The sequence below is a fragment of the Leptonychotes weddellii genome, chromosome 16, assembly GCF_054177405.1.
Source record: "Leptonychotes weddellii isolate Sample4059 chromosome 16, ASM5417740v2, whole genome shotgun sequence".
NCBI lineage: Eukaryota > Metazoa > Chordata > Mammalia > Carnivora > Phocidae > Leptonychotes > Leptonychotes weddellii.
In genome coordinates, this window is record NC_138384.1 from 38,901,150 (window position 1) to 38,927,369 (window position 26,220).

Sequence of the window (26,220 nt, forward strand, 5' to 3'; positions counted from 1 at the left end):
ATCCCGGGACTCCAGGATCATGACCTGAGCCGAAGGCAGTCGCTTAACCAACTGAGCCACCCAGGCGCCCAGGTTAAACATTTCTTACAAAGAAATACTTGCCCTTCTGGCTGTAAGTAGGCCCGTGTTCTTTATTCTCATTAATAGCATCATATTTCTTTCCTTCACTTCATAGTTTTCAAATGCATATTCATTAGTTTGGGCTCTTTCCATAATTTGGCTACTGTTGATAATGCTAAAAACCAAAGAATCCAGTTAAAAAATGGGTAGAAGACAAGAACAGACATTTTTCCAAAGAAGACATACAGATGGCTAACAGACACATGAAAAGATGCTCATCACTCATCAGGGAAATAAAGATCAAAACTACAATGAGATATCACCTCACAGGTTCACTCTTCATTGGTGAATTTAAAACATATGAATGAGGGCGCCTGGGTGGCTCAGTTGGTTAAGCAACTGCCTTCGGCTCAGGTCATGATCCTGGAGTCCCTGGATCGAGTCCGGCATCAGGCTCCCTGCTCGGCAGGGAGTCTGCTTCTCCCTCTGACCCTAACCCCTCTCATGTGCTCTCTTTCATTCTCTCTCTCTCAAATAAATAAAATCTTTAAAAAAAATAAATAAAACATATGAATGAGAATTTAAAGCACAGGAAGAGTAAAAACAAGTGGCCCAAATGGTCAGTTAATGAAATCAACCAAGATCTCTAAGACAAAGGAGCCTTGGGGAGAGGGGCGGCTAGCTGTTTATCATGTCCAAGATAGGTCTTAGAAGTGGATGTCTTGGCAATCAAAGCTTAAGTCAGGCCCTTTTACAAAAAAGAAAAACCAATTATCAGGGCTTACATACACTACATAAACTATGAACAACATGATATTGATAAAGACTTCACAGAAAAGAAGAGATGGGATTAAAGAAAAGTGATAGGATTACAGAATACTTAATTTAGAGTAGCCTCAGGATCATAGCAAATAAAGAAACTTGATAAACAGTAGAAAGATATCCTACTGACTCATAAAAACTCATACTGACAGCTTCCTCTATTGACAGGCAGCAGTAGTAATTGAAAGCTAAATCTGGAGCCAAGCTGTGTAAGTTCAAATCCTGCCTCTGCCATGTATTGACTAGAAGACTATAGGTAAACTACTTAAATTCTCTGGGGCTTAGTTATACATTTGTCCAAACCCATAGAATATACAGCATCAAGAGTGAATTGTAATGTAAACTATAAAATATACTTTAGGTGACAATGACATACCAATGTAGGTTCAATTATAAACAAATGTACCATTCTGATGGGGGACATTGATTATGGGAATCTATTCATGTGTGGAGGCAGAGAATATAAGGGAAATTCTATACCTTCCTTAATTTTGCTGTGAACCTAAATTTAAAAAAATACGGTCTTAGTTAAAAAATTAAACCACAAAAACCACCTTCATCGTGCATGCTATAAAAGAAAAAGACAGCTGAATTTCGTTTCAGAGCCATAATTTGCCCAACTCTGACATATATTCTTATTCTTAAATATCTTTTTCTATCTTTTCACTGTCTTTATTTTTTTTTTAAGATTTTTATTTATTTGAGAGAGAAAGAGTGAGAGAGGGGAGGGTCACAGGGAGAAGCAAACTCCCTGCTGAGCAGGGAGCCGGATGTGGGGCTCGATCCTGGATCCCAGGACTCTGGGATCATGACCCGAGCCAAAGGCAGACGCTTAACCAACTGAGCCACCCAGGCACCCCTCACTGTGTCTTTAGATCTAAAGTGAGTTTCTTAAAGACATGTTTGGTTCATGGGTCATTGTGCCAATCTCCACCTTTTAATTGGTGATTTTAATCAACTTACATTTAATGTAATTACTGATAATAAAGAACTTATTTTTGCCATTTCTCTTTTCTATAATCTTAAATTTTTTGTCTCCTATATATAATTTCTTTTATGTCATAACTTTTTGTTCCTCCATTATTGCCTTCCTTGTGATTGTTTCTAGGGTAGCATTTTGATTCCCTTCTCATTTGTTTTTCTATTTTTAGTTTTTCTCTTTATTAGTTTCCCTGGGGATTAATATTACATCTTATAACGATGAAGTTTGAGTACTGACTTAGTTTCAATAGTGCACAAAACTGTTTCTTACAGATGCATTCCCATTTTGTCGTTATTGTCACGTTAACATCTTTATACATTGTGCCCATCAACAAAGATTTATAATTATTGTCTTATGCATTTGGCCTTACCATATATGAAAAAAAAGAGTAGTTCTAAGCCAAAATACAATAATACTGGCTTTTATATTTACATACGTATTTACCTTTTCCAATGTTCTTTCCTTCTTCATATGGATTCAAATTACTATCTAGAGTCCTTTCATTTCAGCATGAAGGACTCCCTTTAGCATTTCTTGTACAGCAGGTCTACCTGTAATGAGTTCCCTGTTTGTTTTTTTTTTCTGTAAATGCCTTAATTTCTCCATTTTTGAAGGATAATTTCCCCAGATATAAAGTTGTAGGCTGATAGGCTTTTTCTCCCTTTAATTGTGGACTTAAAATAGGTTATTACACTGCCTGTGGCCTCCATGATTTCTGAAGAGAAATTTGTTGTTAATATTATTGAGGATCTTCTGTACATGAGAGGTTTCTTTCTTGTTGCTGTCAGTGTTCTCTCTTTGTGTTATAGTGTGCATCTCTTTGAGTTTATCCATCCTGAAGTCTGTTGAGCTTCTTGAATGTGTAAATTCATGTCTTGTATCAGATTTGAGAAATTTTGGGCCACTGTTTCTTCAGATATTCTTTCTGCACCTTTCTCCTTTCTTTCTGGGACTCCCATTATGTACTTACTAGTACTTTTGATGGTGTCCCACATTTCTCAGTCTCTGTTCATTTTTCTTCATTCTTTTCTCTTTCTGAGCTCTTCAGACTGGATAATCTTAATTAATTGGGTATATATCCAAAGGAAATGAAATCATTATCTCAGAGATATATCTGCACACCCATGTTCGTTGCAGCATTATTCACAATAGCCAAGAGAAGGTAACCAACTTGTTTGTCTACCAATAAGTGGATAAAGAAAATGTTACATATACAAGTATATAACATATGCATATGTTTATCATATGTATATATAACACATTTCCTGTATATATAGATATAGATGCACATACCCACATAGTGGAATGTTACTCAGCCATAAAAAAGAAGGAAATCGCCATTTGAGACAACATGAATGATCTTTGAGGGCATTATTCTAAGTGAAATAAGTTAGATAAAGACAAATACTGTATCATCTCACTTATTTGTGGAGTCTTAAAAAAAAACTCATTGAGGGCGCCTGGGTGGCTCAGTTGGTTAAGCGACTGCCTTCGGCTCAGGTCATGATCCTGGAGTCCTGGGATCGAGTCCCGCATAGGGCTCCCTGCTCGGTAGGGAGTCTGCTTCTCCCTCTGACCCACCTCCCTCTCATGCTCTCTGTCTGTCATTCTCTCTGTCTCAAATAAATAAAAAAAATAAAAATCTTTAAAAAAAATAAAAAAACAACTCATTGAAACAAAGAGTAGATTAGTGTTTGCCAGGGCCTAGGGCATTGGGAGAATGGGGAAGTATTGTTAAAGGGTACAAACTTCCAGTTAGGGGGCGCCTGGGTGGCTCAGTCGTTAAGCGTCTGCCTTCAGCTCAGGTCATGATCCCAGGGTCCTGGGATCAAGCCCCACATCAGGCTCCCTGCTCCGCGGGAAGCCTGCTTCTCCCTTTTCCACTCCCCCTGCTTGTGTTCCCTCTCTCACTGTGTCTCTCTCTGTCAAATAAATAAAATCTTAAAAAAACAAAAAAACTTCCAGTTAGAAGATGAATAAGCTCTGGATATCTTATATCCAGCTTGGTGACTATAGTTAACCATACTGTATTGTATACCTGAAAGTTGTTAAAGTAAATCTTAAATGTTCTCTCACACATGCACATACGTAAAGCACTGTGAGGTAATGATGTGTTAACTACCCTTATGTGGTAATCATTTCACAATATTTACATATACCAAATCTTCACATTGTACACCATAAATTTACACAATGTTATATGTCAAACATATCTCAGTGAAGGTGAAGGGAAAAAAAATCAATGATCCAGTTCTTTCCTAGAAGTCAATAAATGAAGGAAAATGGCATGGAGTTAAATGGTATTCTACATGATGTTAGCATTTGCTTCATTTTCTCACCTACAAGTGCCAACAAATTAAAGTTTACATTGTCATTGTTCCTAGTCTACAGAAAGCTGAGGGGGACTGACTCAGAATTACCACATCATAGTAACAGGTAAAATTTTCTGAGCTTTTAGTATGTGCCAGGGGCTGTTCTAAGGAATTTACACTATTAACTTATCTAACCCTCCTAATAATTTGATGAGGTAGGTAATCCTGTTTTACAGTTAAGAAATGATGGCACAGACACTTTGGAAGATAGTTTTGTGGTTTCTTACAAAACTAAATATACTTTTACCATACAATCCAGTAATGGAAACTCCTTGGTATTTACCCAAAATAGCTGAAAACTTACGCCCACATAAAAACCTGCACACAAATATTTATAGCAGCTTTATTCTTAATTGCCAAAACTCAGAAGCAACCACAATGACCTTCAATAGGTGAATGGATAAACTGTGGTACCTCCTGACAATAGACTATTACTCAGCGCTAAAAAGAAATGAGCTACTCAAAGACATGAAAGAAACTTAAGTTCATGTTACTAAGTGAAAGAAGCCAATCTGAAAAAGGGTACGTATGTTCTGATTGTGACTATATGACATACTGGAAAAGGCAAATCTATGGAGATAGTAAAAAAAAAAAAAAAATCAGTGGTTGTGTGGGGTGAGAGGAGATGAACAGGCAGAACAGGCAGAGCACAATTTTTAGGGTAATGAGAATACTCTTATGACATTATAGTGATGGATATATATCATTATACATTTGTGCAAACCCAGAGAATGTACAACACTAAGGTACAACACTAAAGTAAACTATGGACTTTGGGTTATTGTGATATGTTAATGTAGGTCATCCTTGGTAAAAAAAAAAAAAAAAAAGTGTTACCACTCTGGTGGGGGATGTTGATAATGGGGTAAACTACGTATGTGTCAGGGGGTGAATGGGAAATCTCTGTGCCTTCCTCTCAATTTTGTTGTAAACCTAAAACTGTTCTTAAGAAAAAAAAACCCACGGGGCGCCTGGGTGGCTCAGCCATTAAGCGTCTGCCTTCGGCTAAGGTCATGATCTCAGGGTCCTGGGATCGAGCCCCACATCGGGCTCCCTGCTTGGTGGGAAGCCGCTTCTCCCTCTCCCACTCCCCCTGCTTGTGTTCCCTCTCTCGCTGTGTCTCTCTGTCAAATAAATAAATAAAATCTTTAAAAAAAAAAGAAAAAAGAAAAAAACCCCACAAAAGTCTTAAAAAAAACTAAGGCAGGGCGCCTGGGTGGCTCAGATGGTTAAGCGTCTGCCTTTGGCTCAGGTCATGATCCCAGGGTCCTGGGATCGAGTCCCGCATCGGGCTCTCTGCTCCTTGGGAGCCTGCTTCTCCCTCTGCCTCTCTCTCTCTCTGTCTCTCATGAATAAATAAATAAAAATATTTAAAAAAAAAAAAAAAAACTAAGGCAAGGAGAGGTTGAGTAAACTACCTAAGCAGTTCACAACTTAGCAAGTGTTAGAGCCAGGATTTTAACCCAGGAATTGGATCCATATTCTTAAGTATTATACCACACTGCTCATACACCACACAATAATGTGGCCTGAAACAAAGTCATGCTGACAAACCAGAAATTAGACCTGGCTAGTGCCACAAAAATCCCCTTATGGATTTGTGGGTGGGGTGGCAGGAGGATCTCTGCCCTAGTTGAAACAGATCTCTCAGCTTGAACCACCAATTACATACCTACTCTTTTTTTTTTAAGATTTTATTTGCCAGAGAGAAAGAGAGGGAGAATACAAGCAGGGGGAGTGGCAGGCAGAGGGAGAAGCAGGCTGCTTGCTAAGCAAGGAGCCCAATGTGGGACTCGCATCCCAGGACCTGAGCAGAAGGCAGACGCCCAACCATCTGAGCCACCCAGGCGCCCCTACATTCCTACTCTTAAAAGCCTCCCAAAGCGAAGTCCTTGTCATTGATTGAAATATCTTGCTTTCTAACTCAAACCTATATAAGACTACCTGGTGTGTGATTCCAGGTAGGTACCTTCTCTTCTTTAACAAATCACCGCCTAAAATAATGGTCTAATTATCCTCCAGAGATGTATTTCTATACCGTAAGAATGCTTGATAAAAGAGAGCCAACAGGAAGAACTGAATGATTTGCAAAATGTAAATGATTAACCGGATGGATAAGTGGGTGCACCGGGAAGTGGGCTTTACCCCCAGGACCTCTGACTTTCTCTTCGTAAGGAAGACTTAGAGGTAAATCAAGAGATACTTACCGGGGCAGAAGTTTCAGGAGGACACCAGATGTTTCTGTAAACTGAAAAAATGAAACGCGTTTCAAGGAACAAAGAAGAAACACAAACGCACCTTGAGTCTGGTTTTAGATGTACAGCAGCCATTCTCCCCGTCTCGTGCCTTCGGTGCACAACGGCAGGCCTGACGTAAAGGGACGCGGGAGACATCTGGCTCTTTTTGAAGTTTGGTCACAACCCAACCTCTTACGACCATCCCCGCCCCTCGCTTCTTCATGCATCTGCAAAGAGAAGGTAGAAGACGACGAGAAAATCTGGATTCGCAGCTCTGGGTACGCTGTAGTTCTGACACCGCAGGTGGCCACCCCCGAGGCCAACTATCGCCTCACTCTGTCCAGAACTATTCTATGGATCCTTCCAGCCCTAGCGGCCCTCGTCCAGTCCAAGTCCCGACTCTACGCCGGAGACCTTCTTTCTGGGGCTCCACCTCCGACCTTCTGCTCTGGCCTTTTCTCCGCAGCCAGGCCCAGCACGCCGAGGCGTGTACTGAAGTGCGCGGGGCCTCGGCATCGCATCCAGGCGGTAGGCCGCGCGCACAAGCCCTACCCCGAATCAAGTTCTAGCCGCTCCATCCAGCTCAACCCGCGCACCAGCTCTGCGGAACCCAGGAGGAAAAGTACAGTGACACCAAATTCTGGGTCAGGCACTGACCGCCCCCGGAGCAGTCGGGTCCGCAGAATCCCGCCTGTCGCGCCCCGCGCACGGCTCTCCGAGAACCGCCCGGGGCTCCGGGAAGTGCGCGTCTCGGGCCAAGTGCTCAGGCGCGCGGGTCAGACTGAGTCCCACGCCTCTTCAGAGCGCGGAGGGGGCGGTGGGACGCCAAGGCGAGCGGGAATCGGACCCGGGAGCGACTGTCGGGACTAATTAGGGCCCGGTACCCTATAGGAAATGTCGCACAAGGCCCTGACAAGTCGAGAACTCCGGCTTTCGTTCCACTGGTTATGGGCTCCGCGCCCCGCCGCCCCAGCGCGGTACCGCGGTTTCCGGAGAAATCTACACACAGTCAATAGTCCGCGGGGGAGTGAGGCCGCTCGCTGTGCCTCTTCCACAGGCGGAGGAGGCTGTTGGGTTCGGGACCCCGCGGTAAAGCCCGTCTGGGGCTAGGATTCCGGAGCGGGCTTGTTTCGGTGCGTGCGGCTGTTCCCGCGCGTAGACGGGGCACTGCGGTAACTCCGCAGAAAATGTACGATTATGCCCCACTTTGATGCCGGAATGTAGGAGCCTGTGCTTGGTTAGTGGAGTGCCTGAGACTGTGTGTATCCGTGAATGCGGCTGTGCCTCACCGTGCATTATTTCTGGGATGGTTCTGAGAGGCCAACGCCTCTGGTTATTGTTTTCCACGCCTGTGGCTCACGTTGCTGCTGTGCTTGTGGGTCACACTGGGTGTGTGACATTTTGATAACCGCACGCTGGGTAAGTGTGCCATCAGGATTGTGACTCAGGCAATTAGATAAGTAAAATAACTTCAGGCATACATATTGGAAAGAAGGAAGCAAAATTATCATTACTTACAGGGGATAGCATCATAAGAATGTATACCTGGACCCATAACAAAATGTTGAAATGAGGACTTCATAACATGCAGAGGAGTAAAAGCTGTATATATATTTATTTGTATATGTATTTGTATATGTATTATATATATTTGTGTATATATATGTGTCAATTATATTTTTTCTCCTTTACGTGTATTTCACGATTTCTTCCTGCTCTTGGATATGAAGTCTTGGATGAGCCCAATAACTTCTGCAGTCACTCAGATTAAAAAAAAAAAAAAAAAGTCCTTTTAACTCTTTTTGTTAAAAGATAGTCTCATTTTAGTGGTAAGTAATTAAAACATCTGGTTTTATTTATTTTTTTTATATATTTATTTATTCATGAGAGACAGAGAGAGAGAGAGAGAGAAGCAGAGGGAGAAGCAGGCTCCCAAGGAGCAGGGAGCCTGATGCGGGACTCGATCCCAGGACCCTGGGATCATGACCTGAGCCGAAGGCAGACGCTTAACCGTCTGAGCCACCCAGGCGCCCAAAACATCTGTTTAATAATCAAAACTTCAGACTTCATTTAAAGCAAGAACTCCCACCTGCCCTTTCCCTGACACACCTCCAAATATGGCTATTCATAATTACTGGTTAAAGCAGTATTTGGTATTTATATACTGATTATGTAAATATTTTTGTGCTTTAGAGTCAAATACATTTTTTACACAAAGGTTCCTTTATCCTGGATTTAACTACCTTGTTTTTGTGCATATGTACCTTGTCTGTGTTCCTATTGCTACCCTTTTCTAAATGTCATTACCCCCAAAAAGTGTCAAACTCTCAGCAGTGATTTTTCCAAACACTCAAACTTATTTGATACCGCCCCCCCCGCCCCCCACTCCCTTCCACAGCCATGATTTTTGTAACTCCAGTCAGGATTTCAGAGTTTCTGTACAGCTTCCCTTCTTGCTTTGTCTGAATTGAATTCCTGTTTCCTGAGTCTTGTTAATTTGGCGTATTTCTCATTTTTGCTGACTGCCTTTCTCCAACAGCATCCTTAAAATGCATGCCTTTGAGGTAAATGGTTTGGGTTTTTGTTTTGTTTTGTTTTTTTGACTGTTTGAAAATGCTTTTATTGTAATCTAACTTACCGCCTGGGGTGAGAATTCTCTAACTCAGAATTTGAAGACCTAACTTGATACTGTTAGAGTAGCTAACATTGCTTTTATAAAGACTCTCCTCATCTGTTTTCTGTTTCTTTGTGTGTTATCTGTGTTCCTAATCTTCCTGGAATGTTTAGGGTCAACTATATCATCAATGTACTAAAATTTCATAATTTCATTCCTTGGTGTGGATCTTTAAAATTTTTTTATGCTGCATATCAGGTGAGTATTTTTAATCTAGACACGTACTTCTGGGCAATTTTTTTTCTTTCCTTCCTCTCTCACTGAAATTTATTTATTTTTCTTTTCTTTTTCTTTTTTATTTTTTTAGATTTATTTTTTTTTTTTTTTTTGAGACAGAGAGAATGAGAGAGAGAGAGCACATGAGAGGGGGGAGGGTCAGAGGCAGAAGCAGGCTCCCTGCCGAGCAGGGAGCCCGATGCGGGACTCGATCCAGGGACTCCAGGATCATGACCTGAGCCGAAGGCAGTCGCTTAACCGACTGAGCCACCCAGGAGCCCCTTCTTTTTATTTTTTTAAGATTTTATTTTTAAGCAATCTCTACACCCAACATGGGGCTCAAACCCACAACTGCAAGATCAAGAGTCACACACTCCACTGACTGAGCCAGCCAAGCGCCCCTCACTGGAATTTATATTATTAGATGGAACTCCCATAGTGTAAGCTTCTATATGTTTTCCTCCTATTTTCTCTGTATCTTTTTATTCAACTCCAGAAATTTTGTTAACTTTATCTTCCAATTCTATTTAGTTTTTAATTACTCATCATATTTTTAATTTCCTAGAACTCTTTCTTGGTTTTAATCTTTTTCTTCTTTTTTTTTAAAAAGATACATTTATTTATTTGAGAGAAAGAGCACAAGAATGTCCAGCAGACTCGCAGCAGAGTGCGGGGCCTGACTCGGGCTCAGTCCACAATCCTGAGATCTTGACCTGAGCCGAAACCAAGAGGTGGACACTTAACCAACTGAGCCACCCAGGCACCCTTAATCTTTTTCTTCTACATAGTATCTTATTCTTCATGGATGCAGTATTTTCTCTGATATGTATATAATTATATACATCTTGACATAATTATATATAGTATACATACTATGTTCATTATATTAAATTCATAATTATATGAATACTATGTTATATGTTTATATTATGCATAGGATGTATATTACATTCAATAGTTCAATTATTTATTTATATATTTATTTCTTTAAAGCTTTCTTGGTTCGGTATTGTCCTGTTTATTTTCTTGCTTTTCGTAATTCTTTGAGTTGTGTTCTGTGAATTCCTTGACCTGAACTAAAAATACAATTCTATTTCATATTTTCACTTTATTTCATTTTGAGCCCATTTATTAACTTAAAATTCTATGCTCAAGTATATATATGAACATAAGTACAGTTGAATGAATAAAAATAACAAACTCCTGTAGACTTACCATTCAGTTTAAGAAAAAGAGTATTATCGGGGTGCCCGGATGGCTCAGTTGGTTTAGCGTCAGACTCTGAGTTTCAGCTCTGCTCATGATCTCATGGGTTGTGAGACTGAGCCCCATGTCAGGCTCCGGGCTCAGCAGGGAGTCTGCTTGAGAATTCTCTCACTCAACCTCTCTTCCCACCCATGTTCACGTGTACGTGCACGCTCACTCTCCCTCTCTCTCTCAAATAAATAAATAAATCTTTAAAAGAAAAAGATAGGGGCGCCTTGGTGGCTCAGTCGTTAAGCGTCTGCCTTCGGCTCAGGTCATGATCCCAGGGACCTGGGATCGAGCCCCACATCGGGCTCCCTGTTCAGCGGGAAGCCTGCTTCTCCCTCTCCCACTCCCCCTGCTGTGTTCCCTCTCTGGCTGTGTCTCTCTCTGTCAAATAAATAAATAAAATCTTAAAAAAAAAAACATACCGTGGGCCATAAAACAAACCTCAACAAATTGAAAAGCACTAAAATCATATACAAGTTGCTCTAGTCAAACTAGAAATCAATAACAGAAAGATAACAGGAAAGTAAACAACATACTTCTAAATAATCCATAGGCCAACTTCCATAGGAAGCTTCAGAGGAAAATGCATTAATCTGAGTGAAAATTAAAATATGGCATATCAACAATTTGTCTGACATAGCTAAAGCACTGCTGAGAGAGAAATTTAAAGCATTAAATGCATACATGAGGAAAGAGGAAATGTCTCAAATTAATAGTCTAAGCTCCCACTCAGAAACCTAGAGAAGAAGAGGAAAATAACCCCAAATCAAGTAGAAAAAGGGAAATAGTAAAGACAAGTGGAAATCAAAGAAAACAAAAACAATAGAAAAAAAATCAGTTAAACAAAAAACTGGTTTGGTGAAGAGATGAATAAAATTCACAACTATTTAGGAAAAAAGGCACAAAATATAAACATCAGGAATGATATATCACTATAGATTCTGTAGATCTCAGAAGGATAATAAGGAATAATATGAACAATTCTACACATTTTAATTTCACAACTTAAGTAAAATAGACCGTTTCTTGAAAAAGCATAAACTGCCAGCTTATAAAATATAAAATAGATCATTTGAATAGCCCTATAACTAATAAGGAAATTGAATTTGTAATTTAAAAACTCACAAAAAAAATCTACAGGCCAGATGGTTTCACTGGAAATTTACTAACATTTGAAAAGAATTAGCAGCAATTTTATATAATCTCTTCCAGAAAACAGAAGAGGGAACACTTCCTAATTCATTTTATGGCGGTAGTATTATCCTGATACCAAAACCAGACAAAGACAGAGGGGGAAAAAAAAAAAGAAAGAAAAACTGCAAACTACTATCCTTCATAAATACAGTTGCAAAAATATTTAACAAAATATTACCAAATAGAACTCAGCCATCATCTTTCTATCTATCTATCTATCTATCTATCTATCTATCTATCTATCTATCTATTGTAATGTATAGAATATTACCAAATAGAATTCCGATACAGAAGAAGAATTATACAACATAACCAGGGGTGCAATGCTGGTTCAATATTGGAAAATCAGTGTAAACCATCATATAAAAAGTTTAAAGAAGGCCCTGGGGGCACCAGGGTGGCGAAGTCGGTTAAGCGTCTGCCTTCAGCTCAGGTTATGATCTCTGGGTCCTTGGATCAAGCCCCACAGCGGGCTCCCTGCTCAGTGGGAGTCTGCTTCTCCCTCTCCCTCTGCCCTTCCCCCTACTCGTGCTCTCTCTCTGTCTCTCTCAAATAAAAAAATAAAATATTAAAAAAAAAAGAAGGCCCTGAATGTCTAAAGCAATCTTGAACAACAACAACAACAACAACAAAAAAACAAAACTGGAGGTATCACAATTCCAGATTTCAAATTATATTACAAAGCTGTAGTATTCAAAATAGTATGGTACTGGCACAAAAATAGACACATAGATCAATAGAACAGAATAGAAAACCCAGAAAAAAAAAACATAACTATATGGTCAATTAATCTTTGACAAAACAGGAAAGAATAAGCAGAAGAAAAATAGAGTATCTTCATGTCCTTGTGGTAGGCAAAGTTTTTAAATAGAATGAGACATCAACAATAAGTAAAATATTAATAAACTGAACTTCATTTAAATTAAAAGCATCTGTTTTTCAAAAGACAGAGTGAAAAGGCAAGCCATAGCCTGGAAAAGATACCTACAGTACATATATCCTACAAAGACCTCATACCCTAGTATGTACAAATACCTATGAATAAATAGAAAAAAAACCCCACAAACTGATTTTAATAAAATAGTCAAAAGTCAAACAGGCAGTTCAACAGAGACATTATTCAAATTATTGGCACATGAAAGGATGCTGAAGTGAGCATTCATCAGGGAACAGATTAAAATCACTCTGAGATACCACTACCCACCTACTAGTATTGTAAATTAAAAAGGCTGACAATACCAAGTACTTAAAAGGATATGGAGCAACTGGAACCCTTTACATTACTGATACAAGTGTAAACTGACACAACTTTGGAAAATGATTTGGTGGTATCTCCACAGATAAATATAAACCTACTTTATGAGCCACCTATTCCACTTTGGATTCCTAATAGAAATGAATGCTATGTCTACCAAAATATATAAGATTGATCATAGATTTATTTATAAGAAAAAACTGGAAACCCACACAAATATCTATTAATATAGAATGAATAGATTGTAGCATGATTTAGAGTACTGAGCCAGCAGACAAAATATGGCCCATCACCTGTTTTGATATGGCCAATGACCTAAGAAAAGTTTTACATTTTTAAATGGTTGAAAAAATAAAAATAAGAGTATTTTGCAATATGTAAAAATTATATGAAATTCAAATTTCAGTGTCCATAAATAAAGTTTTATTGGAATACAGCCACACTCACTTTTTTACATATTGTCTATGGTTGCTTTCATGCTGGAATAGCAGGGTTGAGTAGGTGTGACAGAGAACATCTGGCACACAAAACCTAAAATATTTACTAGCTGGCTAAAGAAATTTTTGCTACATTCAATAATAAGGACTCATCTCAGAGTCTTAATGTTGACAAAAACATGCCAGACACATATCATTACACTGATTGCATTCAAATGAAGTTCAAGAATACACAAAAGTAATCCATGGTGTTAGAAGTCCAAATAATGGTCACTTCTGAGCGGAGTCAATGTTTACAAGGGAACATTCTGGCATCTTGGAAATAAATGTTCTCCATCTTGATCTGTGTGTGGTGATTGCCTGTGCATGCAAAAATCATGGAGATGTATATGTAATATTTATGGACTTCCTCTAAATTATTCCACTAAAAAAAAGATTAAGACTGAATTTGCATTTTTTATCTCTCTCTTTTTTAAATAAAGATTTTATGTATTTATTTATTTGAGAGAGAGAAAGCACAAGCAGGGCAGAGGGAGTGGGAGAAGCAGACTCCCCGCTGGGCAGGGAGCCCCATATGCGGCTCGATCCCAGGACCCTGAGATCATGACCCGAGCTGAAGTCGGACACTTAACCAACTGAGCCACCCAGGCACCCCCATCCCTCTTCATTTCACTATAAAACTCATTTTTTTCAAATTATTTGCTAGATGAAATTAGTTAAGTTTCTCCCCCTCTAAATCTTGAAAGGAAATTGATGCTGCAGGCTGCTGTGTTCAATTTAGGTCGCCACATATAACTGCTTAAATTTAAATGTATTAAAATTAAACAAAATCACTAATTCATTCTTCAGTCAAACTAACCATATTTAAGAGGCTCAACAGCCATAAGTGGCTAGTGGCTACTGTTCTGGACAGTGCAGATACAGAACACAGAACCGAGTTTTGCAGAAAGTTCTATTGGACAGCAGTGCTCCAAAACGTTACACAAAGGTTAAACTCATTTTACAGGTGAGGAAACAGAAGCTTAGAGATACCACTATTACACAGTGCTGCATACACTTCTTTTCCCACATTCACTGCTACAGGTGAGCTCTCAACATATCATTCATTTAACAAGTCTAATTCAAAATTCATAACCATGCAAAGAAAAGGTTTCTTTGTTATAAGTTATAAAATACTTAGTTGCAGACTGTCTGATCAATCCCAGACAGCACCCTTATACTCACACCGTCCCGAGACGCTCTCACATAACCCCGAATGGATCACACGCTTATCCACTAATATCCCTCTCACAGTTTCAAACACAATCGGACACACTGCACACTGCCCGCAGTCCTCGCTTCCCTTGCAGAGGACACTTGAATACAAACACGCGACCGCGAAGTAAGCGTCAAACCTCCGATGCCTCTTGAGCAGAAACCTGGTAGTCACAACTACTGCGTCTGAGCCAGAGCTCCTGTCTGAGAAATCCGGACCCTACCTCCTGCCCTTCTGCAGCTTTCTCAGCCCTGGGCTACATTTCTCTGACGGCATCACTACAAGACCCAGCTTCTGGTAACCTCCTTGGGATTTTCTAGGGTCACTCGAGTAAAGGAAATAGGTCGGCTCACACCTTAGGAGCGCGAGATCCCCCACTGGAGCAAAGGCGACTCAAGGCGCACCCGATTCCTGGCCGCACAATGTGGCTACGGCCTCTGTATTCTGTTGGATCGAACTGGGGTCACATTTTTTACTACATTTCCCGGAGGCCACCGCGTCCCTGCGCCATCTCGTACGCTCACTCCGTTACGTCTTGATGCAAGGATCCAGTCTGCAGCGGCCAGGTGAGTGGACCGCCTCCCTGGGACCCGAACGCCGCACTTGGTTTGGAGCACCCAGAAAAAAAGTTCCCATGTGGTGCTAGGAATACCGGTATGCCGGCCGGGGCTCGGTGCTGACAGGAATCGGGGCGACCCCGGCTCTGGACTACGTTTCTCCTAAGTCGTAGCGCTCCAGGTTAATTCCTTACGGAAGTCGGCCTTGCAGTTGCGGGATGCCTGTGCCCTTCTCCGCCGGCAGTATCGGCGCCGTCACTTCGGTTCCGAGCAGGGGCGTGGCGCTATTAGTTTTGTTCCTCCGCGCCGGTGATAGTGGAGTGCACTTGGCACTCCTTTCCCGCTGGCAAACTCGGCACCGTGACTTTGGTTCCGGGAGGAGGGTATTAGGAATATGTTACCCTTAACGTTCCACCGCGCGGGATGTGTGTGTGTGTGTCCGCTTCTGTGGCGGCACGATGGGCTCACCTGCCATCATCTACTGCTTTTGGCAGCTGGGATCCTTCGCACCTGAGTACTTTAGCCCCCGTGGGATAGGGACAGAGCCCGTTGAGAATCGCGCGGTTCCAGCTGCTGTAATTCCTTCACTTTACTATGCAGAGAGAACGTGCCTATTTTGAAGCTGCCCCTATAATGAGGATTTACACCTGGAAGTGCCCTAAGAAGGGAGAAGACCAGCATAATAGGATGCCCCGTTCTACTTTGAGAGCCCTGTGGGGAAAACCAATCCCTTTCTCTGTCCTGAAGTTGTTCTGGGAGATGCTCCTAAATTGTTTTGTTGGCTCTGAAAAAGGCTTGATATCCTATGATTGTTTTCTCCGTTTTCCTTTTCCAACAGAGCCACACAGGGAAGGAAAAAGAATCTTGCACGTCTAAAAAGCTTGCCTAAAATAAGTTGTCATTTTCTTTCTTCCCTCAAGTTTACTACTTTTCAAGATGTTGCTACCTCCAGCAACAAACATCTTAAGGAGGAACCAGCCATTCAGTGACTGGTCATTAGGCATCGCTATCCCCAGAAATGATGGCGCTGCAGGGATGAGCTAACTCCATTCTCCAACCACACTACACTTCTCCTTTCCAGCCAATGACAAATCAGCCCTTTCTGGCCTGATTTTTGATGAGAGAGAACTATACCCTCTGGAGGAAATTTGAAGATTTTTATTTTAACTTTATTATGGAAATTTTCAAGCATAGAAGAAAATAATATGAACCCCAATGTGCTCAACACTCAGCTATAATTTAAAACATTTGCAAATATCCTTATATCTATCCTTCCTCCTTTTTTCTGTAGCATTTCAAGAATTTACATAATTTTATCCATATGTATGCGTATATAACCAAAAAGAATATCATTTTTAGATAATCACCATGATGTTATCCCAACTTTAAAAACTAACAGTAATTCCATAATAGCATATATGCAGTACATACTCGGGTTTCTCCAGTTCTTTCAAAGATAGGTTTTTACAATTGATTTGTTCAAATCATGGTCCAGATAAGGTCTACACAGTGCATTCAGTTGCCAGGCCTCTTAAATTTCTTTACAACAGTTTCCCTTCTATTTTTTGCTTTTGTTGTATTTTAATAGGTATCACTGTTTTGTAAAAAACTAGGTTGTTTATAGATTATTCTACATTCTGCTTTTGGCTAATTGCTACCTTGTGGTGTCATATAATTTGTTCCCCAATGCCCCATATTTCTGTAAACAAGTAGTTAGATCTAGGGGCTTGATCAAATTCAGATCATATTTTGCATAAACCACATTTTCGGGCAAAAATAATTCATAGTTGGTGCTGTGTACTTCCTGTTCATCACATCCTGGGGCTTTTAAAGTCTGGTGTCCCACTTCTGGTGATGCCATATTGATCACTGTTCAAGTGCTGTCCACTTAATCCTTTTATAAGGTTCCCTTTCCTTTTTCACCTATTAATAGAAGAAGGTATAATATAATTCATCTGTTTTACCCTAAAATATACTTGTAAAGATTTCAAAGCAACAATAGCACTGTTAGAACTAACTATTCAAGATAGGGAATGTATTTAAATTTATTTTGGTTATCATATTTTCTATATTTAAGGTTCATGTGTTATATTTGGTTATGTCCCTTTCATCTCTTAATCAAGTGTAAATGTTCTTCTCATAACATTGATTTTTTTAAAATTTTATTTTGATACATTACACTTACAGAAAAGTTGCCCCCCAAAATAATAGAATGAACTCTCCTATGCCCTTATAGATTTACCAGTTATTAACATTTAGTTTTTTGTTTGCTCTTTCCTTCTACATATGTACTTTTTTTTCTGAACCATTTGGTAGTAATTTTCAGATATCATGTTCCTTTATCCATAAAAATACATCAGTGTCTTTTTCTAAGTACAAGGACTATCACTGTAGTTCATTTATTAAAATCAGGAAATATAACATAGATATAATAATTATTTAATTCAGAATTCATAGAAAAATTTCACTAGTTGTCCCAGTACTGTCCTTTATAGCTTTCTTTCTGCTGATCTGGGCTCCATTCCAGAATCATATCTAGGATCAAACATTTCATTCAGTTATCACATCTCTTTAGTCTTCTTTAAAACAATTCCTGGGCCTTTTTTGGTCATTATCTTGACGTCTTTGAAGAGTACAGGTCAGTTATTTTGCAGATTGTTCTTCAGTTTGCATGTCTTCGATGTTTCTTCCTGATCGGATTCAAGTTACGGATTTTTGGCAGGAAAGGTGGGTGCTTCAGTTCATTCCCCAGTAACTGCAGTTGGCTGCGTTTTTTACTGTCTACATTGATAGTACTTTCTGTAGGGAAGTTAGTCCAGGAGGATCTTTTTTTTTTTAAGATCTTATTTTATTTATTTGACGGAGACACAGCGAGAGAGGGAACACAAGCGGGGGAGAGGGAGAAGCAGGCTTCCCGCCGAGCAGGGAGCCTGATGCGGGGCTCGATCCCAGGACCCTGGGATCATGACCTGAACCACCCAGGCACCCCAAGTCCAGGAGGATCTTAATCATCATTGGAATTAGAAGTCTTCTCAATTTAGTTTCAATTTAGGTTTCTCTTATATAAATGAGGTTGAACATTGGCTTCCTTTTTTATGAATTGTCTTTTTTAGTTTTGTCCTTTTTTAAAAAGATTTTATTTATTTCAGAGAGAGAGGAGAGAGCATGCCAACATGAGCAGGGGGAGAGGCAGAGGGAGAAACAGACTCCCCGCTGAGCAGGGAGCCCAATGCAGGGCTCGATCCCAGGACTCTGGGATCATGACCTGAGCTGAAGGCAGATGCTTAACCAACTGAGCCACCCAGGCACCCCTGTTTTGTCCTTTTTAATAATGATTTTTAATCTTTATCTTGATTTTCAAAGTGAAGCTCTTTTGGTCTTAGGAAGGTCATTTTTTTTTTTTTAGGTTGCAGGTAATCTTCTCCCAATTTGTTATTTGTGTTTGTGTTCTTTTATCTGGGCAATTTTTAAATATAGTAAAATGTATTCATTTGACTGTAAGAAATAGAAAGGCTTTTCTCCTCTCAATCTAAAAGGAACTCAACCATTTTTTTCTTTTAGCATGCCTTTGGGCTGAATGTTTGACCCTCCCCAAAAAACGCATTTGTTGAAATCCTAATGCCCAAAATGATAATATTTGGAGGTGGAACCTTTGGGCGGTAATGAGATAATGAGAGTAAATTCCTCATGAATGTGATTAGTGCCTTTATAAAAGAAGCCCAGTGAGGATACAGTAAGTCTGTGACCAAGAAGAGGGCCCTCATTTGGCCAAGCTGACTCCCTGATCTTGGACTTCCAGCCTCCAGAGCTGTGAGAAATAAATTTCTGTTGTTTATAAGCTGCCTGGTCTGTGGTATTTTGTTATAGCAGCCAAATGAACTAAGACTGGCATTTTTATGATTTCAGTTTTTAATATTTAGTTCTCTTATCCATTTGGAGTTAATCCTGGTATGTGGTATAAAATGTGGATCCAATTTTACTTTTTTCAATAACATTTATTAAATAATCAATTTTTCCCTAGAGATCAAAGGTTCTACAATTCCATTAATCTGAATGTCTATTCAGGTGCCAGTAGCCAGTATTTTAGTGACAGAGACTTTATAACACCTCTTAAATCTCTGTTCTCTTCTTTTTCTAGGCATTTTCTGGCTATTCTTGCTTTTTTAATTTTCTTGCTTAATGAATTTAAATTTGGGGGTGCCTGGGTGGCTCAGTCGTTAAGCGTCTGTCTTCTGCTCGGGTCATGATCCCAGAGTCCTGGGATCGAGCCCCACATCGGGCTCCCTGCTCGGCGGGAAGTCGGCTTCTCCCTCTCCTACTCCCCCTGCTTGTGTTCCCTCTCTCGCTGTGTCTCTCTCTGTCAAATAAATAAAATCTTTAAAAAAAATGAATTTAAATTTGTGTCTACCACCATACTTGTTAGTATTTTTATTGGGATCATATTTAACTTATATTTTAATTTATATATCAAATATCCTATCCATGTTCAGAGAATTAACCTCATTATAATATATTGGTTTAGCCCATGTATTCTCAATAAGGGTGATCCTGCCTTCCAGGGGTTGAAAATTGGTGTTGGGCAGGGGTGGAGTGAAGAAATCTTAGATACAGTAATGGTTTGTGACTCTCCAAAACTCAGTTTAGCCAACAAAATCTTATTCCTCATTATTTACTCTCTCACTGGCATTTCTTGGGTATCACATGAACAGCACTGACACTGAGGTCACAGAAGATATATGTATGCAAGGTAAATGCTACCAAAAAAGATCAGTGCTCCTGTGGCAAATAGGTGGCTGTAAATGGAGACCTTTCTCTCAAATGATTGCTCAATCTTGAAGTTGTATCGCAAGAGGTGGCCTTGCATGGCTGCCATGTGGATGTTGTTTATGTTTGATCATGTTTCTGTGTTTGACTTGGTATTTGAGGATTAAATAAAAAGAATGTTTTATTATTCTATAAAGCTATTCAACATGTCTCATAAGAGACAAATTTGGACTTAGCCAAGGAATGACTTTATCCAAAGGATCACTGCAGTGAGGGAAGGAAGACTTGTAATTGGGAGAACATTCCATCCATAAGACCTGCAGGCATTTAAAAGGTCAGGCAGAAAAGAATTTTCTTTTATAAGGAGGGTAAACAAGGCCAGAAAGGAGTGGATGTGGCAGCGTGGGATGAGTGGGTGGTCAGTTGTGTAGATTGTGTTCTCTGCAGTCAGCTGGGGAGCGGCTTGAGTCATTGTTAAGAGGGTTGTTTGTATTCCTATGCTGGCACAGAATACAGGGTAGGCCAAAGTTCAAGGGCCTGGAAGAAGGAGAGAAGTCTGACTAAAGTTTGGTCAAGTGAAGTTATCACGCATTTTGTCCAGATTAGTCAGTGGGGTCCAACAGCTCATCTAGTCATTTATGAGACAAAGAATGGCCATTTGGAGGCTCTGCCTGGCCTTGTATGTTAAAAAGGGGGGGGGAAGGGGTCATCTTCCAGTCTTATCTAAGTTATATGGGGAAGGGAGATTGATTTCATTCAGCTGTGTCCTAGTCCATAAAGATTGAGGGGGTATCTCTCATCATGGCTATTTTTCAGGATCATAGATCTTGGGTAAAGTTTAACATTGTGAAACCCATCAATTACATCAAATGCTGAGAAGTTAAAATGTTGACAGTATGAGAATGAAGATCAACTAGTTAAAAGTTTCTTCTATCTAGTAAAAGTGAAGTTCACTAAAAATAATTTTTAAGAAATTAATTTTTTAGTTGTTTTACTTTTTTCTAGAAAAGAATGGTTTTGAATGATATGTTAAAAATTTGATTACACTGTTTATATTATATACTTACATAAATGCATATACTATAGTATATCTGTCCTATTAAAATTTCATGGTAGAGGGGGACAGTTAGGAAAAAAAAGTGTCTAAAATGGCTCTTCAGGGGCGCCTGGGTGGCTCAGTCGTTAAGCGCCTGCCTTCAGCTCAGGTCATGATCTCAGGGTCCTGGGATCGAGCCCCACATCGGGCTCCCTGCTCTGCGGGAAGCCTGCTTTTCCCTCTGCCCACTCCCCCTGCTTGTGTTCCCTCTCTCGCTGTGTCTCTCTCTGTCAAAGAAATAAATAAAATCTTTAAAAATAAATAAATAAAGTGGCTCTTCAGAGGGGCAGTGATGGAAAAAGATGTTGAGAAATGCTGTTCTAACCATTTGTTCAAATCTATTTTTAGGTCTTTCAGGAGTATTTCAAGTTTTTCTTCTTGCAGGTTTTATACATTTCTTGTCAAACTTGGGCCTAGGTATTTCATCCTTTTTGTGGCTTTTCTTTATTATATTTTCTATGTGATTATTGTTTTATATATAAAGGTCATTTCTTTTCATGCCAATTTTATATCCTGCTAATTTACTAAGTTGTTTTTTTTTTCTTTCATTGCACTCATGGGGTTTTTAGGCATGCTGTCATATCTCATAGAGGGAGTTTGCCTATTCTTTTGTTATTCTTGTTGCTCTTGTTGATTTCTCTTGCCTTTTTATATTGACTAATATAGCTAATACAATGATAAGTGATAGAGTAGTGGGTATTCTTTCCTTGTTTCTACTGTAAACCTGGAAATAGAGTGCTGCCATGAGAGGCAAATGAGCATTTATTAGGATAAAAAATTTTCAATTCAGGGAGTGCAGATTCAGATAGAAACCAAATAGTGTCCCACTTGTAGAGTAAAAGCAAGGATTTTTTTTTTTTTTAACATGAGTTAAGAGAAAAAAAAAAAAAGCTGAACTACTCTTGGTTATACACTGATTGACTACTGATTATTTCTTCAGAAAGTCCACAACCATCAGTCTTATGATCAGGATCTGTTCTCCTGCTGACATTTCAAGCAGTTGCCTGAAACAGTTGCTGTTTTGCCCAGTCTACAGGTTTTGACCCAGTTCAAACGGAGAGGCATAAGGCAGTTTCTCTGGAGTGGTCCATCTAGCTTCATTTTAAAATGGCTCCATTCATGTCATTTTTCCCGACCATCATTAAAATAGTCATCAATTCCTATTTCTTGTGTTCTTATCAGGAAGGGATGGTAAATTTTATGAAATTTTTTTGGCATTTATGAAGATAGTATGATTTTCTTCCTTACAACGATTAATATCGTGGATTATATAAGTGGACATTCTAATATCAAACCATCTTTTTATTACAGAGAAAGTCCCACTTAATTATGATTGTTTTTTTAACATGCTGTTGGATTTTTGTTTGCTGGTATGTCACATTTTGCAGTAGTATTTGTGATATAATAATATATTTGGTTTTTATCCCCCTTTCTTGGCACAGAGCTCCTAACACCCTTGGAATTTTCTGAGTGATAGGAGTGTCTTTCATTTTTCATAACAAGCCCCTGAATTTATGCTGATGAAGTGGCTAGGGTGGGCCCCTAGATAGTCTCAGAATGGGGTTGGGGTTACCAGAAAGACTAAGTGATTAGAGGATTGGAACTTTCCAACCCATCCACTGACCTCCAGGAAAGGGGTGGGTGACACCGGAGGTTAAGGGCCATACAAACTCTTGCACTAGGAGATTCGATGAGCTTCTGGGTTGGTGAACACATTGAGCTGTTGTGAAGTTGGCATTCCCAGAGAGGGCATGGAAAACTCCAAGCATTCGCCCTGCCAATACCTTGTCCTATGCATCTTTTCCATTTGGCTGTTCCAGAGTTGTATCCTTTATAATAAATTCATAAATGTAAGCAGAGTACCTTCCTGAGTTATGTGAGCCATCCTAACAAAGTATAAAACTTAGGAGGAGATTGTGGGAGCCCCCAGTTTATAGCTGGTTGGTCAGAAGTACTGATGGCTAGGGATTTCAGTTTGGCTTCTGGAGTTAGGAGCAGCCTTATGGGATTGACCCCTTAAGCTGTGAGAGCAAAGCATCTCACTTCATACTTGTATGTATGTGTTGGGGAGGGATACCTGGGGAAGCTGTGCTCCCCAGGGCTTCCTAGGTATGCCCCTATTCTAAAAGTGTGAGATACCCTGGAAAACTAGCACCCTCTGAGGTCCTGTTAAGGATCATGGGGATTAAGGAAAAATCTGGCATGAATTCCTTCTGCCACAGCTGTATTCCAATGGATTTGAAGGAAGGCTAAGATTTTTCCAAACTCCCTCAAAGAGGTGATATAAAAGTAGTTCCAAGGTGCTTATTCTGTGGGCTCTGAGGCAATCCTGACCTCATGGCTTCTTTTTCCATCTCTAGCTCTGCCTTCTTTGGACTCTGCACATCTCCAGGAGAAGAACCCAGAAAACCGATCAGTCCTGACAGTTCTAAAAAACATGCCCCATGTGAGTTGCTATTTCATTTTTCCTCCTTCGAGCACAATCATTTGTTGTGTGATGTGAACACCAGATTTATTTATCCCCAAATTTCCTGCCTGCCTTAGTTGCCTAAGGGAACCGCTCCCCAATTTTCCCCATTCCAGTGACTGATCCTAGCAAAGAGCTCCATTCTCTAAATGCTTTTCCCCTCACCAGACAGTGTTTAGGTGTTTTTTCCAGCTCATTCTACATATTTTATATGCACAGTCTTCTGCCAGGAGCCCTAAGGAAGCAGAAATGTCTCCCCTTAAGAGCAGTATTAGTATAATGGTTTGGTGAGGTAGTTACAGGGGACCCATAACAAACTGATCTCTACAAACCTAGGTTTCCCACTTGGAAGTGACAGCATTTCTGCTGGATGTTCTAAGTCTCAGTGTGTGATGACATTTTCTGCGAGGCTTTTAAGATTGGGTGGGGAGGGCGCCTGGGTGGCTCAGTTGGTTAAGCGACTGCCTTCGGCTCAGGTCATGATCCTGGAGTCCCGGGATTGAGTCCCGCATCGGGCTCCCTGCTCGGCAGGGAGTCTGCTTCTCCCTCTGACCCTCCTCCCTCTCATGCTGTCTCTCATTCTCGCTCTCAAATAAAATCTTTAAAAAAAAAAAAAAAAAAAAGATTGGGTGGGGAACTAAAGTCTGAGAAGGAAGAGATCTTGCCTCTTGTATAGTTTCATGTTGATGCTGTAACAAATTATTACAAACTTAGTAACTTAAAACAACCCAAGTTTATTATCTATGCTTCTGGAGGTCAAAGTCTGAAATTGGTTTTACAGGCTAAAATCAAGGTGTTGGTTGGTCTGTGTTCTTCTGGAGGTTCTAGAGGAGAATCTATTTGCTTGCATTTTTCCAGCTGCTGTAGGCTGCCCACATTCCTTGGCTCATGGCTCCCTTCCATTTTCAGAGCCAGCAATCATCATTCTGACTTCTGCTTTCATTATCACATCTCCTTCTCTGACTCTTCTGTCTGCCTCTGTTACTTAAAATACCCTTATGGTTACATTGGGCCCAACCAGATAATCCAGGATAATCTATCCATCTAAAGATCCTAATCACATCTACATTTGTCATATAAGGTTACATATTCAAAGGTTCAGGGATTCAGATGTGGACATCTTTGGGGGGCTGTTATTCCATGTACCACAACCTTCTTGCCCAGGAACCAATGAGAGGATGATCAGCAGTCAGGTTTACCTTGGAGTTGGCCAGAATGTGTCTGTGATTCCTATAGCACCTAGATTGGCACCCATCAGCTTGCACAAAAGGAGGTAGAAATAAAATCTGCCAAATGCCTACTCTCTTGAAAACTGTAGATTCTTAGGGCTCAAAGACATTAGAGAACTTAATTGAAATACTCCCAAATAAGCAGATCATTTCATCCATAAAATGGAAATATCAATTATATTCTGTGACATAATATTGTGACTTGAAGAATTTGAATCTTCAAAATATTCTTTTTTTAAAAAAGATTTTATTTATTTATTTATTTGTTTAGAGAGAGAGTGTGTGTGTGTGTGTGAGTGGGAGGAGGGGCAGAAGGAGAGGGAGAGAGAGAATCCCAAGCAGACTCCCTGCCAAGCGGGGAACGCTATAGAAGGGCTCGATCCCAGGACCCTGGGATCATGACTTGAGCTTAACTGACTGAGCCGCCCAGGCACCCGCCCCAAATTCTATGTTTACGCTAGAGGTATATTAAAAATTATTTGGAAACATGTCACTAAATTTGTTTACATTTTTCTTCAAGGGGAGAAGAGAAGGAAAGAACTCATATTTATTGAGAATTATTGTTTTTTGAGAATTTGAAAGCTTAATATTCTGTGTGACTGCGTATACCATTTCATTTAATTAGAGAGCTACATTCATCTGGCCTTTTGTATTCCTGGATTTTTCTGGATAATAGAATTATCCTATTTTACATAGGAAATTTTATCTTCCTCTCTAGCAATAGGAGTGATCATGGATCATGTTGACACTATAGTTCAGGCACCTAATTTCCTTTAATGTTACAAGGTGTTCAGCCATGACCTATTTACTGTGTCATCCCCTTCCTTCATGCCCTCCTCTTTTTACCTCAAAGTCATTGTCATATTCTCACCAATAATAAATGGACTTGTTTCAGTGGTTGGTGACTTTCAAGGATGTGGCCATCGACTTCTCTCAGGAGGAGTGGGAATGCCTTAACTCCACTCAGAGGGACTTGTACAGGGATGTGATGTTGGAGAACTACAGCAACCTGATCTCCCTGGGTAAGATCATCTCCTACAATACTCAGAACTTGTCTCCCATATTTTCTGCCTGTGTCATTATGATTTTCTGGTTTTTATTCCCTAAGGAAAGGTTTGAGTTTTTTGGAGATAGAAGTGTAACCGAACTCGGGCGCCTGGGTGGCTCAGTTGGTTAAGCGACTGCCTTCGGCTCAGGTCATGATCCTGGAGTCCCTGGATCGAGTCCCGCGTCGGGCTCCCTGCTCGGCAGGGTGCCCGCTTCTCCCTCTGACCCTCCCCCCTCTCATGTGCTCTCTCTCTCTCATTCTCTCTGTCTCAAATAAATAAATAAAATCTTTAAAAAAAAAA

General features: G+C 40.1%; 1 protein-coding gene and 1 long non-coding RNA gene across 9 annotated transcripts in view; one reads left to right on the forward strand and one right to left on the reverse strand.

Moving 5' to 3' along the window:
• LOC145717654 (uncharacterized) overlaps positions 1–15,620 on the reverse strand; it is an 18,169-nt gene extending 2,549 nt beyond the window's left edge. For 2 of the 8 annotated variants that reach the window (XR_014141013.1, XR_014141014.1), the window contains exons 1-2: positions 14,982–15,620; positions 6,535–6,700 (exon numbers count right to left, since the gene is read on the reverse strand). This is a non-coding gene — a long non-coding RNA (uncharacterized LOC145717654). Of the gene's footprint in view, positions 1–1,553; positions 3,044–3,453; positions 3,805–6,443 lie in introns of those variants that run through there. The other 6 variants (XR_014141018.1, XR_014141015.1, XR_014141016.1 and 3 more) reach the window with 6 other exon arrangements.
• LOC102740866 (uncharacterized) overlaps positions 15,273–26,220 on the forward strand; it is a 22,420-nt gene continuing 11,472 nt past the window's right edge. The window contains exons 1-3 of the mRNA XM_081807501.1: positions 15,273–15,324; positions 23,536–23,621; positions 25,767–25,893. Of these exons, the coding sequence (XP_081663627.1) occupies positions 15,297–15,324; positions 23,536–23,621; positions 25,767–25,893 (241 nt within the window). The 5' untranslated portion in view covers positions 15,273–15,296. The remainder of the gene's footprint in view (positions 15,325–23,535; positions 23,622–25,766; positions 25,894–26,220) is intronic.